Genomic DNA, 16,239 nt, shown 5'->3' with positions numbered 1-16,239 from the left:
AACTACGCTTCAAACACCCATCCTTGTTATCACATACAATAATTACCTGAAACGGTTTCTGAATCATGACATTTAAACTTTAAAGGTTGGTTGGTTTCTGCTTAAACTTTAGAAAACACCCTTGGGCAAGCCTATGAATCTGTCCTTGTAGATAAAGAGCAATTCTGCAATCACATCTTCATCTGGGGACCTTTTTTTTTTTTTTTTTAAACAGAAGAATAGGAGTTGTTTAAATTCTACCGGAGAATAACTGTGGTTCAGAGGAACTACATTTAGTAGCCTCAATGAACTTTCTTCCATTCAGTCTGCTTTACCTACACAGTCAGTAATTTAGGGATCTGTTCAGAGAAGTAATCGCTGTGGGATACTGCTCTTCTTCATGGAAAGCCAAGAGTAACACATTAAGTCAACAACTTCTATTTTGAAATAGCTTAATTCTCTAAGGAGATGACTGCTTTCCCAAAATGATGCAGACATGTGTCTGCTGTTGTCTGGGCCAATTCAGAGACTTGTTATTCACTACTCAGTTGATTTCAAAATCAGACTACCCCTTCAGTAAGTTGCAGAGACTATGACATCACATTTATGTGAGTTTATTGCACAATTACGGTGGCTACATCCTTGGATTTTATTTTGTGGGAAAGTACATTTCTGCTAGAGTCTGAACTGTTTTCCTGGTTTATGCTCACTCTCAGAGTTACAAGTTTTGGTATAAAGCTTAGCATGACTTTTTCATAACACTATGAAGGTATTTTATAGCAACTTAAGGCTGTGTAGGTCAATTGCCTAGAGAAATATTTGCATTTGAAATTGAGACTTACTGGAATTTGACGAGCAACTCATAGAAACACTGCTAAACTATTTGCTAAATCACATGACCCTCCACTGGATTTTACTTGAACACTGTTTAAGTTTCCTTAAAAAGGAAATAAAAAACCCCACTCCCTTTGAGATGGTAAGACTGTGATCTCCTTAGAGGAATGACAATAATGCAGTCACTGAAACGTATCAATAGAAGTTCATAATTTAGGAACTTCAAATTCAAATAGAAGTAGATTTACATACCAGTGCGATATTTATTGACCAGAACGGATAAAATATTACCATAGAATACTACAACATTAACTTAATGTAAATGTAAACTTAAGTAATGTAAAAGTTTGAAAAATAGAGTCCCCCTATGCTTTGGTCAATGTTACCTTCATTCTAACCCCAAATACTTCATATTACAAACTTAAATTGAAAGACAGTAGTACACAATCCTGCAATACTGTACACAGTCCTGCAATACTGTAATTATAGATCCCAATCATTTCATTTTTGCTTTTGATTCAGCAGAACTTCCACCATACAGTGTACAAAGGACATAAAAGTAATTTCTACATTATTAAATATGGTATTTATCTGCATCTGTACCGTTCAGTTTCAAGGTCTCCAAAATGCACGTAACAAAAGGATAAAATCAGCATGGGCCAAAACATTTTCATATAATTGCTTGTATATTTAGCTCCCATAATGTTGGGGTGTTATTAAAAACTAGGTTGCCATCATTTTCCATTCGTACTATAAACATAGTACTGTCTTCTACCACACCTCATCTCTTCCCATTTCTCTGCCATTTTTCATTATCCAAATCGTACTCCCAAGCAAATGAATTTTATACTGCAAACACAGAAAACTCAATCCAGCTCCAACCATATGGATCAAGAACTCCCTCCACTACCATGGAAAGAAATGTAAATTCCTCCATACATGGAGGGAAGTAGAGTAAGCAGAAGACAGCAACAGTGAGGATATCCAACTTATTCACAGCTTCTAAGACGAGTTAGCAGTTCCAAAATCTTTCATCAAACTTCTTGAGGACAACCATCCTTTCCTTTGCTCACTGGATGAGAGCAAATGGCACAAGGAAAAGCCTTGTGCATATGAAGTCTCATTCAGGAGAAACTACAAGATGAGGTATTCCAATGGCATGTAACAGCACAGCGTTTTTGCTTCAATTGTCTTCTCTGAAATTGGTATTAAACTAGAATAAAATAACATTCTATTGTTTTGCTTTACTGGCACAACCTGCCTTTTTTTTTTTTTTGGTTGAAGTCATCCACATGTAGAATATGCTTCCCCTGCAACATGAAAGGCAGTTAAAAAATCATTGTAAACTTTAATTGTTGGAAAGAAAGCTCTTTCTCTTCTACAAAAATGCACAATTAAGAAGTCAGACTGAGGTTTTTCTTACCTCATCTAGTCTGTCCTAAATACATTTGACTTCTTCCCACCTTCTTCCCATCTTACTAGGAAGGGTCACACAGTGAAGTGAGGATGCATGGACTGATGGGAAAGCACAAATGCAAGGTTGCCAGAACAGAAAAAACGGAATCTCTCTTCTTCTGCCCCTATTTAGGACGCTTCAGTGCATTTACCAGCTACACATGTAGCTAACAGGGTAGAAGCTGTACTGTTCAGCATACTGTGGGGCTGCTGAATCAAGATCCAAAAAGAATTTTCCCCATAAAGAGCAGATTAGCTGGGGTGGTGGGTGGGGTGGGGTAAGAAACCTCCCCTTCCCAACAGTTAAAAACGTATTGCGGGGAGGGGAAATGGGGGAAAGGGTTAACTTTATCTTCCACGCGTTATTCTGGAGTCACAGTTAACTTAAATTAAAAAATAAAGATTTCTAAAAGCTTAAAAATAATAGGAAAAAAAGGAAAGGCAAGAACGTCACACCTATGTTTTGTAGCTTTTACAGAGACTAAAAGGCCCAACATGCTGATGGAGGCAGAACACCTGTCCTGAAGTCCCTTGTGTTACCTTCTTGCCCTGCAGTGAACGGAAAAGGGCAAAAAAGGGCAAAAAGGCAAACAGGCAAAAAAAAAAAAAAAAAAAAAAAAAAAGGCAAAAAGGAACAAAGTTAGACCAGACAGCATTTATCATAAGCGACCAGTTAAATAGCAGACAGCATGTATCTCAGCAATGTACATATATGCAAGGTATGAGAGAGTGCAGGGAAAAGGGAATAGCAACAGCAGGAGGGCTTGAAGCAACTATCTCCAGTTGCTGTTGTTATTAACTTAGTACACTTTTTATATCCTGCTCAAATGTACCTGCTCAGATGATGGGAAAAAAAAAAATTCAACTGGCCACAGAAATATGGAGAAAGCAGCTCACCCAATCTGTACACAAGTAAATCAGCTTCCCAAGCACACTGTCAGAGACTCCCCCCGCCCCTCCAAATACATTTTTAACTTTTGGGAAGGTGCCAGGAGTAAAATGCTTGTTTACTGCAGGCAGGAAGAGCTACCCATGATTCAGACATTAGGAAGTGACAGGAAGAACTAAATTATGCAATTTAAAAGTAGGAAAATAAACACAAAATAGCTGCAATGAGAGGAAGGAGGAGGAGAGGACATGAGAGCCACGAGCTTTGGATCTCCTCTCACGTGTGCAGGGCAGAAGATATGATCCCAGCAGGCCCCACAGGATTTCTTCACCTTTCACCCCTTCTTCTAGAGCAGCTGGCCAGGGACTTTCCTCCTTAGCACTGAGAAAGAAACATCTGTCAAGCTCAGTCCCTCAGCTGGAAAGGCTAGATCGTGGTCTTTCCAATTCTCTATTTTGTGTAAGCAGTTAGAGATATCGGGGAGGAGCACTCCATCCTGCCCCCCGCCTTTACACAACAGCTACCAGGAGCACAGGAGTCAAGCTACTTGGAAACCAGTGCTTTCTTTCCTCTGAAACCATCCCATTATCAGTGCTGAGCAGCAGTTGTGAAATTCGATTTCATGCTGCTGCCACAGGGCATTTTGAAGCAACAGAAGCCATCAGGGAAGCAGTCCATCAGGAAAGGTCTCTGTGCCACCTCTCCAGGCCCTTTTGACGCTCCCTGCAGTGGGTTCCATGATGAGCCTAACAGGAGGCAATACTGGGCGGGAGAAAACATCATGGTAGCCAACACTCAATTCCCAGCAGCTCAGCAGTGGCAAATGGGAAAAAGGCGGAAGGAAAGAAGGCTCATTTTCCAGGTAGGTACCAAAGGAAGGCAGGAACACACTTCAACTTTGTCAGATACCAGTTACACAGAGGTTACACAAAGAAGCATCCGGATGAGAAAAAGGTGGCCTCCCAAGAAGTCGCTGGAAGCAATCAGGCATCTCACCAGCATTGCTAATGACACTGCAACGCCCCTCCACTGTGTCCGAGACTCGCTCTCACTGGTACGTACCTGGCAAAAATTTTTAGTTCTAATTATACAGACTATTACTGCAATTTAAAAATATGCCCATTCCAAAGTTAAGAAGGCATTAACACAATGCTGCCAAAGAACACCATCAAGTTTATCTAATGGTGATGGTGCCTCGTTTATATAATCACTACAGACTTTTCTGCTAGTCTCTTCATAAATCAGACAATAAATTCCTGCAATCTTTTTTTGATCCTGGAGCAGTAGAGATTCACAGATAAACATAGGTGTCAGGTCAAGGAAAAAGGCGAAGGAGTGTGAAAAGGCAATTAACTTAGCATACACCATGGCAGAAAAACTCTGTTGTTACTTGTCCTGAGATAAAATTACCTTGGGATGAAACCAGGGTTAAGTTTCCCAATTTACGCTAATGAGTCACTTGAATGCTACTCTTTATTTTACATATTCCTCCCCCCCCCCATTTCTTCTTTTCCTTCCCCAAAACTCCAGAAAGGAGAAAATAGGTGTTATCTTAAAAGAACACATTTATATAGACCCAAGGGTCAGTCATTACTGTCTGCTGACAGACCTTTAATAATAAAGGGTAGCTTAAGTTATTTTTCATAGCTCTGACAAGCTTATGCAATTTAACTTCATTCATGCATACAGACAGGTGCATTAGATCATAACTAAGAAAGTGACATTCCCTCAGCTTTGAGCTTTAAGGGCTTTATTTCACACCGAGCAACAAACAAGTCATTAGACTGCAAAACTTATCTACAAAACACGATGCACACAGTTTCGGCAGTAATTGTGCAGAAACAGTATTTGGGAAGGCATTGGTGCATGCAAGAATCAGGAAGATACACTTATTGTTTTAAGAAAGTTATTTTTCCACATTTATGCTTTAAGATTACAGATCAGCTCTTACACTTCTTACTTTTTCAGGAAAAGTTATATCCCTTAGCAACAGGAAAGAATTTTGTAAAAGTCAAGTTTATCTAATGCTACCATAAGAACATGATTTAATACAATGCATAACTGAAAGGAAGAAACATTTCTTTAATGAATACGTGACAAGACTTTGTGGATTTATAACAAGCGAAATATTCAACAGTGATAAAATTTTATCAGTTTATGGCTTACATCTCAAATCAGGTTCATATAGATCACTACTTTCTAGGAAAGCAGAATCACCAGAGTGGAACACACTCATAGCCTACCTCGCGACAACTGTACCACAGGTGGATTAAAAGAAATTGGTTAAGGAATAACATTTTTTTTAAGTCTCCTTTTGTCATATTCCAAGTCTCTAAGTGTTTGCTGCTACAGCTGTGAGATTCTTTCTGTCCAAGCCCTCTGGAATCTCCTACATTCCTGTCTTGGACATCACTTGGCAAAGTGCTCCACTGCCTAATCTGTTCTGGGAAAAGCAAACCTCTTCAGTTTTAAACTTAACTGCACAGCGTGCCCCTCCTGCTCGCCCTCCTCTCTTTCTTTTTAAACTGTGCAAGGACAAATTACCAACTCACCTCCTCAAGACCATGCATTATTTTATGTCAGCCTCGCTTATTTGCCTCTTGATAAAAAAGAGCACAGTATCAATCCTTACAGTATCACAGTACGGGTAACAGACAATTTTTCCTTAATGTCTGTCCTAATATGATTCTTACTTTCATATTAGTGCTTGCTGGGAAGGGGCAGACTTGCTCTCAGCGTTTCACCCTATTTCTAAAGGTCCCCAAAGTTTATATGCTTTTTGGATCGTAACTGTGCACCAGCTGCTGTATTTGGACTTTGGACTCAGTCAAGAATAACCATTGCTCACGTGCTGTAGAACTAGCTGTTCCAAAAAGCAGTCCTTTAAAGGTAGCAATCCTCCTCCCCCAAATGTCAAAACCTGCTTCTCTACTACACCTCATCCCGATTAAAAATCTACATGGAGACATTTGTCTAGTACATTACGTGACTCAGCGTAGTTTCTTCATACAAAAGAAAAATGAGAAAACAAAACATTGTTTTCACAATTACTTTTTGTTTTTTAAAAGTGTAAGATTCCATTTTAAATCTTAAAAGTTAAAAAAAATCTACTTTGCATTCGATATCATGTGTGTATTCACCCTTTAATAACTCTCCCAAATACAGTGTAATTCTTGTGTTGCTTGTATCAAAGGTCTATTTGAAGGCAGGGATATTAAGTGTGTTTGAATAGCTTCCTGTACGCCTATCCCATACCCCAGATCTCATCCCATGAACTCCTACCGTCAGCAGCAGACACCTACAGAAGCTTCGTTTTTAAACCCCAAGTCCCAGAAAACATAAAAATAGACAGACAGACTTTGGTTTATTTTCCTGTTGGTTTTCTCATTCCTTTTCTTGTAAGGCAGAAATACGAAGGAGTGGAACGTGCTCAGCAGCACCACTGAGAGCCACCGCATTCCTCCCAGGGTGGGGACAGGCTTACCCTGGAGGAAGGCAGGCAGCACATCTGCCATCACCCTGCCCCAAGGCTGGCTGCGCTCGAAAGAGGGTGGGGAAGCAGACCGAGTTTGGGACGGCCACTATCTCCAACGCCATGGAGAGTTTATCTGCTGCTGTTTTATAAAGCAGCCGGACAGCCAACGCGTGACCAGCTAGCCTGCTAGAAAGCTCTAGGGCAGAAAACGCGCAAGGAGACAAGGTCGCTTTTCGGCTGCTAGGTGAGGTCACCGTTCCCAGCCGTGTGGTAAAACTACAGGGCCTTGCTTCCAAATAACTGTATGTCAAGAAAGCTAACTTGAGTTTCTCAGTCTACAGAGGAAGACACAAAAATTGCCTCCTTTTTAAAAGCAGATGCAACAAAGCTTGAGGCTTCCCAGAAATTCCAAGAGAGAAGAATAAGCACAGCTGTTGATCAAGCATCATTTTTAAAACATTCTGCCAACGAATTTATCTTTAAAATAAGAAGAACTAGCAAAATCTTTTCATTTAATTCAGTTGTTGATATGGAGCTGGAACTCAGCTGTCAAGGAGCAACAGACTGGCACGCTCACTCAGTATGCTCTCCTAGCAGAAATATCACCTCTTTCTCAAGATGTATTTTTACAAAGAATTATTTGTGTTATTATGTACAGACATTATGCCGAATACACAAGCCACACAGACATAACTGCCTGACTTTTCAGTTATATGCTGTTATTCCACCAGCTCCAAGACAGCTGACTATCATGTTGTCGTTATCCAAAATAATTACCATTTACCTGCAAGAAGGAAGAAAAACATGTCACAGTGACTGTCCTCAGAGAAATCAAATCCTCAGGGATTTTCATCCCAAAGTCATAATTACAGTGTATAAAATGCCACTAAACATATTCCTTCATCTATGAGACCTCAGTCAAAAAGGGAGGGGGGAGATGATTAGAGAATTTAACAGTTCATTCAGTCTCTTTCATTTTGCTGAAAGTTATTCTACGAACATTTCCCTGCTGGACACTACTAAGCAGACAGTCAGACACTGCATAATGTAAGATTATTTTACAGCTAAAAGCAATGTGGCATGTTCCAAAAAGCCTCAAAACTTAATCATGATAAACAAAACTTTTGTCAAAAGCTAGCAGCAAGACCAAATCAAAGCGCAGAAACAGACTACATAATCTGTTATTGGAAGCCAGTTTAAAAAAGAAAGCACAAAAATACAACTAGCATATTGCACTCAGCAATACTGACAAAGCTAAAGCTATTTGTACGCCTATGAACACTTTTACTAAAGTAAACAAGGCAGAGAACTCATGAAAGAGAACCGCAATAGCCTAACCAAGAACTGATAAAGCAGGAATTAGGAATAAGCAAGCAACACTTTGTACTTGATATAGAGATGTCAGAATTTCTCCTCCTGCCCCAAGAAAAAAAAATAAGGCTGTCTTAGAAATATTTGCCTGTACATATAAGGAGCTGAAGTCACAGTAGTTTCCATAAAAAACAACCACTTACTTTGGACTAGCGATATTCACCTGTACACAACACATACCTGCCTTGACAAGATGATCCCTTTCTGTCCGATCTTTCTGCCTGCCTTGCTCAAGTGATTTGAATGACATAAGGTCTGTCCCTCATAATGAAATACTGCAATTAAATTGCAACATATTAAATTGCTTATATTGGCAATAGAATGATTAGTCATTGGAGCAGGGAAAACGTGAAGGTCATTTACAAAAGATAAATCAATCTCAAAATCTGTCACTGCAACAATAAACAAGTAGTTAGGGGATGAAAAAATAAGGAGATGCATCTTTGTTTTATGTTTGTTTGCTTTCAAGTCAAAACAAAATTTGCATCTTATCATTTGCACCCTCCTCGATTTAACTATTTCATCTAATATACATTGTTGAAATCTATTTTTAGGCTAGAAAGAGGTGACAGCAAAACTAAAAAAGTGCAAGAGAGACTAACCAAAATAGAGCCAACATACATGAAATTACCTTCATCTCTTTAAGATTGCTACATTTTGAATTACCGATGTTCCTTTCACTTTTACCAAAGCTTTTGCCAAAGCCATGATCCAAAAGGAATGAGGAATAAATGTGTTCTAAGGTCTATGCTAGAGAGAGACTACATTCGATTCTAATCATCTGACCCAAAAGTCATGCCAAAAAAGGCTTTAAACACACTAGCAAAGTACAGAAGCGTCCAAGTAATCATTCCAAGATTTTAAAAATTTAAGGAGAAAAAGAAAAGGATACTGGAAACCATTTTCTGTCTGTCACTTATCGTTATAAATAGAGGAATGTTCATACAAAAAAAAGCAGATTGAAAAGGGAAAGATTCTATCCCTTCTGAAAGACTGCCAACTAAAAACAACAGCACTGATATACAGGTGTTTGGGAGCAGTAAAGCACCCCCCGCCCCAAGGCCTCTGAAACTGATGCTCATTTTGACAGTCAAGGCCTATCATTCTTTCTTTCTTTTTTTAAGCTAAACTGTCCAATAAAAACATTCCTTTTCTAAATATATCCAATTCACACTTATTTCACACAACTGCCTTCCCAGCATTCGGGCTTACAAATGATTAAAAGACATGCAAAACAATATCATCTGCATATAATTAGAAGTTAAACTCATGATATTTCATGATCTCTTCTGATAGCTTAATAGATATGTTGCTTACGCTGGATGTTCAAAACTGTAAGACTTTGTGCATATGTGGAGGAGCAGCTGCTGTGCTGCATGACAAAAAGCTGGAGACATTAATTTGCTTTTCCACTTCCTCTCCCTGCTCCCTTTTAGTTCTTCATTGAATTGTAATCAGCTGCAATAAATCTTATTAACACATCTACCAAAAGGCAGAAGCACACTGAAAGGATATCCATAACCTGGTATACACTCAACTGAGAATGATCTTCAATGTCATTAAAAATTTGGAATTTTACTATTTCCTCAGCTCTCAGCTATTCTGGCCTCAAAATAAGAGCTACTATCCAACAACAGTTAACAAAAATTGCTCACATCAAGAAATGCATTAATGAGTATCTGGATTATTTTGTATGTCCAGCAGTCCACCAGTTCACTTAAAGAGAAACAGATCCATTTCTGCTACTTGAGTCTCTAACGTTCCTAGTTATCAGAGCAGAAGTGTTTAAACAGTTTGAGTATTAGGAGTCTGATCACCCAAGCTCAGAAACATTTACATTAAACAGTGTACATCAGTATGATATATTACATAAGAAGCAGAATAACTAGCAGAAGAGACTCCTCTAACTTAATATGTGTATATTAGACTTAGTGCGTTCTGTATATTGATTCTCCAGTCCTTCCCCTTGAAGCCATTCACAGATAACAGAATTCACAGCACGCACCGCAGCTCAATGACTGCCAGTGCTGTAGCTTTGGCAGCGCAGAAGTCAGCGCTAGCTGCAAATGTCTAGGTGTCAAAGATGATAAATACTTGCATGTTCAGTTCCGTGCTGCTAAGGTGAGATAAAACGCCTAAAGGGTAAGCTTGCAACATGGACATACCCCCAAAGTACTACCTCACGTAGTTTGGTATCTTCAGTTGGCGCACAGACCACCACAGCTTCCTTCTATAATGAAAGGGGATACCGGAAAACGTTATGCTTACTTGTGCTGTCAAATTCACATTTTAAGGTTCCCTAACTAGTGTTCTTTAAAAATATCCAAAGTCAAGATACAGGTTCCTGCACAGCGCATAGAAGTAGGGGAAGGCACAGACTTTCTTCTACAACATGAGGCTTCTGCATGAGCACGGTCCGATTACTGCAAGGTCCTCAGCAACTCCTGGAGGAGCAGAGACAACCAAGTTCAGAAAATTAAGATATCTCATAACATTACTAGATTACACCCACCTATCTTGAATTAACTTGACCACTCTGCTTTGCAGGGATAGCACTGAATGACGTCAAACAAGTCAATCTTGTTTTCTTTGTGTAAATCAGCTGGCTTTTTTAATTTGCTTACCATGCTGACGGAAGATCACAAAAGGTTTTAACAAACAGATGCCTTCCAGAAAGAAGATTTTTGTCAGGTACTTCAGCTTTTACTGGTTTACAGCTATTCTGCTGAATAAAATATTTCTTAACATCATTACATATCTTAGCACATTTAAGTATTACTCAGGACAGAATAGGCAGCTACGTGATTAGTGCCAAAGAAATCCACAGTAAAATATTCCATTTCTATTACTTTTGCACCTACAGCACCTTAGACTATAGTCCAAAGCTCAGTAATTAGTTTAATAATCTGCCACTTTTTAGTCACTATCTTATCTCAGTTGTCTAAACCAGAGAATATTAAAATAAGTAGTTGAATGCTATGTAGTTTCGTCTGAATTATATCAGTGCCTCTGATATCCTGGAGAGATCAAGTCTGTTTCTCATTTTTAAACTCTTCATTTTAAAATAACTGTACAGGTGATCAATTAGAGTAACCAAAAGTCCTTCTGGTTTTGGACAAGAGAGTAACACTGAAATTAAAGTTTCTAATATACTTTCAAAAGTGTTGTGGGAACACACGGGGAAGCCTATCAAATATACAGAGAAGTCTGAACCAACCTACCCATAAAAGTGCTGACTCCTCCCCCAGTAGAGAATGTTTGTGTTTTTTTGGATGAAGTTTTACCTTTTACAAAATAGAATATATTTCAGTAAGCACATTGAGAATTACATTCTCACTTGAGAACATAAGCCAGTGCAATACAAAGCTCAGCCTCCGTTACATCACACTTGACTTAAAATTACCAAAACACCAAATGCTACACTCTATATTAGCAGACTTTCTGTGAATCAACTGTATAAACCAAGCATCAACTGGTTTTAAGCAAATTCAGCAGCTATACTTAACGCTAGCCACCACGCAAACGAAAATGTAGGAACTGCAGGAGAGATTTCAGGAGTCTTTCCCATTCACTCAACCTTTTCTCCCTTGCTTCACCAAGGAGACAACTGTATTTAAATATCTGGTTCTCTAAATAGAGCTACCCCAGAGAAAATCAGCTATGTGAACTGGCACAGGCACAGAAGAACTGCAATATAGCAGAGAATTATGAAGCCAGGTTTTACTATCCTTTTTTACAGGAGAGACAGGGGGAAGGGGTTTTCCATTTACATCTTTAAAAATGAGAGAACTAGAACAGAAAAAGTACAGGTTAGTGGCAGTAGGTTAAGGCATAAGATATACGCAAAACTGAAGGCAACTGAACAAGTGAGAAAAAGAAACAATACAGAGGGGAGCAGAAGCTGCAAAACGTGACAGTCCTCCATCCCTATGCAAAAGCCAGTTCTTTCACGCTACTCATGCGAGCGTTGCACAAGCCGCAGAGATCTGTGCAGGATTTAGCCCCTATTTCCTTTCCCTTTTCCCCTCCTAAATCCACATCCTGATCTTTAATCCACAGCTGACGCCAAAGGTTTCTTGCAACTAGTTTCCTGCTCAGAGATCTGCCTGCTGACAACAACCAGCCTATTCCAGCAAACAAACCATTCCCAATACCAGCTCCAGGGAACCAACAACTGGCGACAAAGGTTACTGGAAAGTTACTTCCAAACCAAAAATGCATGAACAAGACATGAAAATAGGACTGCTTTTGAGGTGGGGAAAGAAATACATGGTGCTAAGGCAGATATCCAAGCAAATCTGATTTTTCCACCTCCAGGACAGTTATTTCTTTTTAGGCTCCAAATGGTTGTAAGCTAGCTTTAATACTGTGTCCAACTGCTTCAAACAAAAATTAAAAGTTCCTGTGAAACATATGTCTATGCACTAGCTTCAAAGTGTTCCTTTTCACCCTTCCTAAGAACTGAAACCATATTTAACTGCAATTTCAAACTTTTTATCTCCCTTCCCAGATGGTAACCTGGATTTGCCCCAACACTCGCATGCAAAAACTAATAGGGCGTGAAGTTACAATTTTCCATATATATATGTGAAAAGTATGTGTTGCAGAAAAGCAGTTTTCTGCTGAAAAGGCTTTCCTGTCTTTTCTTCTCATGCAGCCTCTTGAAATATCACCAGTATAACATAGCTTTAAAAACATAGCTCTTTTGTGCCTTATCATAGACATAAAATTACAGAGAGCACAAGCCAACGTTTCAATCACTGTGCACTCAGTCCAAAATCATTGTCTTGAGTTTGTCAACTTTTTGTTTGGATAAAGCCAACAACCATGACGCAGAGGTCACTTTTATGCCTTTGAAACGAACACAAACCACTACAGACAAGCAGGAGAAATCTTGCTTTAATCCCTCCCTCAGACAGCACCTTTCCTTCATGCAGGAGAGTACAAGCAGGTAACAGTTGACAGCAACGTGCAAGATTTAAACTTACGACCTTACGGCCTACAGTGCATACAGAAGCTGTACCAACTAAGTCATGCTGAAGCTAATATAAGCTTGCTGTACTATCCCTCTGATACTCTAACTCCTCAAAAAAAACCTCCGTTTTGAGTAAAGATAAAGGAACCACTTCTTCAGGACTGCGAACCCCTTAACCAACACGACAGTTAGAGACTTCCTCTCAAAGGGTGTAATTTTATCTTAATATGGGAGCATGAATGAATGACGTGAATATACCTTGAGAAGATAGCTACATGGAAAAAAAAAAAAAAAAGCTAGTGTATTTAAAGACTGTGATTTACAGTATCAATTTAGGACACCAAGTGCTTGTTTACAATTTCTGCCATCAACAGGCAGCATAACTGTTTGCTATTTAAAGCTTGGGCAGAAAACTCAAACTTTAAAAACTTTAATAGTTTACTTAATACCTACACATTTCACTGCTAAAGTGAAATGGTATCCTGTGAGTATATTCCCTATGTGTATACAAGTACACGCAGCAGATCAGCCAAAAACACAGCCCATGTCCAATCTGGCGGGGAAGCACAGCCCTTCCCAGGCCCATCACGACATACTCTTTGCAAGTCTGATCCTGTAGCCTTAGCATGAACAGGATTTTTGCCAGTGGGAACAGGAGGGTGGGCTATCCTCCCCCTTCTTTGGAAGGGGAAAAAAGCAGAAGAGCCACATTTAGCCAATTCCTTGGCATTTAACAATTCATCAGTAACAACAACCGCGTGTTTCTCTAAGTTTATTCTCCAGGAAGTGACTGTCAATCACTAACAAATTAAAATAACCCGATCACATTAAGATCTGCATTCACAGATTCTCAAATGAACGTGAAGAGGCTTAATTACTTTGGTAAAACTGGTAACTGCAAAGCCCATTTCTATTTAAATACTTGCTAAACGAAGATTTGGGGAGGGAGAAAAACAAAAAAAAAAATGCCCCAACATTTTGTACCAATTACACAAATACCATGAAGTTACTTCGGTGCCAATGGGAAAGGGCCTCGGCAAAGAGGACTTCTGGCATCACCCATCCCTCCTACGTGACTTGACAGCGTCTCCGCCAACACCGAAGAGCTACCCAGAGCACAACAGCGTTGCTGTTCCCCTGTCACGAAATCTGCCCTCTCAGCAAACAAGCTCCATTTTCCTGCAACCGAAATGTCAGCTCCTCTACAGCCTGTTAAAATATTTACTTCGGAGCAACAGTAGGCTGCTATCAAAAAAAAAAAAAAAAAAGAAGAAGAAGAAGACGACAAATGTATTGCAACTCCTTCCTCTCTCCGGCCGCTTTCCCGCTCTGTCCCAAAGCGCTGGGTGCCCGGGCCGGGCCCGGCGGCTCCCGGGGCATCGCCGGCTCCCGCAGCCTCCCGGCCAGCGACGGCGGCCGCCGCACGGAGCGGGGCGGCCCCGGCCCCGGCCCCGGCCCCGGCCCCCTCCACGCGCGCACCGGCACGGCCAGGGTTTACGTTTAAAACACATATATTTGCTAAGCCCGGATCCAAAGGGAAGAAGAAAAAAAAAAAAACCAAAAAACTCCGCCCCTCTCCCAACTCGCTCAGAAAGGCGATAAAACGAAGGCAGAAACATCTGACCGCTCGGTGTCCTTCTTTTTCACCTCCTCCCCCCCCCCCCAATAAAAAATAATAAAAACAGAAAGAAACGAACAGAGACACGTACACACACACAAAGCCGACCGAAAGCCCTGCGGGAGCCGGCCGAGGCGCGGCGGCCGAGGGGGCCGGGCAGCGCCCGCGCCCCGCGTTGTCAGCGGCCGCGGAGCCGCGAGGGGCCGGCGGGGCGGCGGCGGCGGGCCGGGCCGGGCCGGGCCGGGGAGGACGGCGGAAAGGGGCAGAGGCGAGGGGCGCAGGGGCGAGGGCAGGGAGCGGACGGGGAAAGCGGGGGACGGGAGAGGGGACGCGAAGCGCCAAGCGGGGAAGAGCACTCACGTAGCGTTTCAACTTCTTCTCCGGCGGGGACTTTCGGAGCCAGCCCGAGCAGACCACCTCGCCGCCGCTCATGGCTGGGGCCGCCTGCCCGCCAGGCCAGTCGCCCTCCTCCTCCTCGGGCAGCCGGGCCGCGGGAGCCCCGAGACGCGGCGGCAGCACGGCGCCCGCTCCGGCCTCCTGGGGCTGCGGGGCGAGGGCAGGGAGCGAGGCGGGCGGCAGGCAGGGCAGGGGCGGGCGGGGGGAGCGCTCTGTGTGTGTGGTGTCTGTCTGTCTGTCTGTCTGTCTGTCTCTCACGCACGCACAAACAGCCGGAGCGGCGGCCGAGCGGAGTAACGAGCGGGGCTGAGGTGGGAGGCTTCCCCCCTTCCTCCTCGCCGCCCTTCACACAAACATCGGGAGAAGACGACGAGCGGCGGCCGCCGCCCCGCCGCAACTTCGGCTCCGGCGTCCCAGGGCAGGATCCAGCCGCCGCCGCCGCCCCGCCTCGCTTGCGCCGCCTCCTCGCCGCCGGGACCCTCGCGGCGGAGAAAGGCTCCGGGAGGGGCTTCCCCTCCTCCCGGCCGCCTGGCAAATCTCGGCGCTGGCTGCCGCAGCGACTCGGGCGGGCTGGCTCACTACCTCCTGCTCCTTCCCCTTCCTCCTCCTCCCCTCCGCGCGGGGAGGAGGGGACCGGCCAGCGCTCCTGCCTCCTTCGCCTTCACCTCCGGGGCACGGCGGGGGGACGGGGCGCCTCGGCCCGCCGGACGCCGCCCCCCGCGGGGCTCGGCGAGCGGAGCCCGGGGGCGCAGCCGGGCAGCGGCGGCCGGGTCTCGCCCCCACGCCGCCGCGGGGTCGGGTCCCCTCTCCCTCTCCTCACGAGTGTGGGAGGGATTTACCCTGGTATTCAAAGCGTGTCCCCCCCCCCCCCCAGCCCACTTTTTCTCCACAGCGCCGGCCGCGGTGGCCAGTTGAACGACGGCGCCACCCCGCCCCGCTCTCCCCCCCGCCACAACGGGCGGGCAGCCGCGGCGAGCCGAGGAGCCGCAGCTCCCCCTGAAACTCCGCCAGAGCCTTTTCAAACAACAAGGGCCGGGAGGGGGAAGGGAAGGAGGGAGGGAGGGGACGGCGCTTCCGACATGGATCCTGGGAGCTGTAGTCTGCCAGCGGGAGCGGCCCCCGGCGGGTAGCCGGGCCGCGGCGACTGCGGCGGCGCGGCCGTTAGGGGCCGTTAGGGAGGTGGGGGGCGCGAGGAGGCGCGCGGAGCGTTCGGCGGGCGGCGCCCTCGGCGCTGACCGTTTGCCCCG

General features: G+C 43.4%; 1 protein-coding gene across 6 annotated transcripts in view; it reads right to left on the bottom strand.

Moving 5' to 3' along the window:
* Window positions 1–15,642, bottom strand: part of GAB1 (GRB2 associated binding protein 1) — a 101,330-nt gene extending 85,688 nt beyond the window's left edge. The window contains exons 1-2 of one of the 6 annotated variants that reach the window (XM_068942153.1): window positions 14,688–14,734; window positions 3,438–3,538 (exon numbers count right to left, since the gene is read on the bottom strand). Coding sequence is in view for 5 of the 6 variants with exons in the window: in XM_068942146.1 (XP_068798247.1) it covers window positions 14,957–15,028 (72 nt within the window). In the remaining variant the exon portion in view is untranslated. Of the gene's footprint in view, window positions 1–3,437; window positions 3,539–13,977; window positions 14,050–14,687; window positions 14,735–14,956 lie in introns of those variants that run through there. The other 5 variants (XM_068942146.1, XM_068942142.1, XM_068942149.1 and 2 more) reach the window with 5 other exon arrangements.
* Between the last annotated feature and the right edge of the window lie 597 nt (window positions 15,643–16,239).

This window comes from Struthio camelus, chromosome 4, assembly GCF_040807025.1.
Source record: "Struthio camelus isolate bStrCam1 chromosome 4, bStrCam1.hap1, whole genome shotgun sequence".
Classification (NCBI taxonomy): domain Eukaryota; kingdom Metazoa; phylum Chordata; class Aves; order Struthioniformes; family Struthionidae; genus Struthio; species Struthio camelus.
This window is presented reverse-complemented; position numbering and strand designations above follow the sequence as displayed.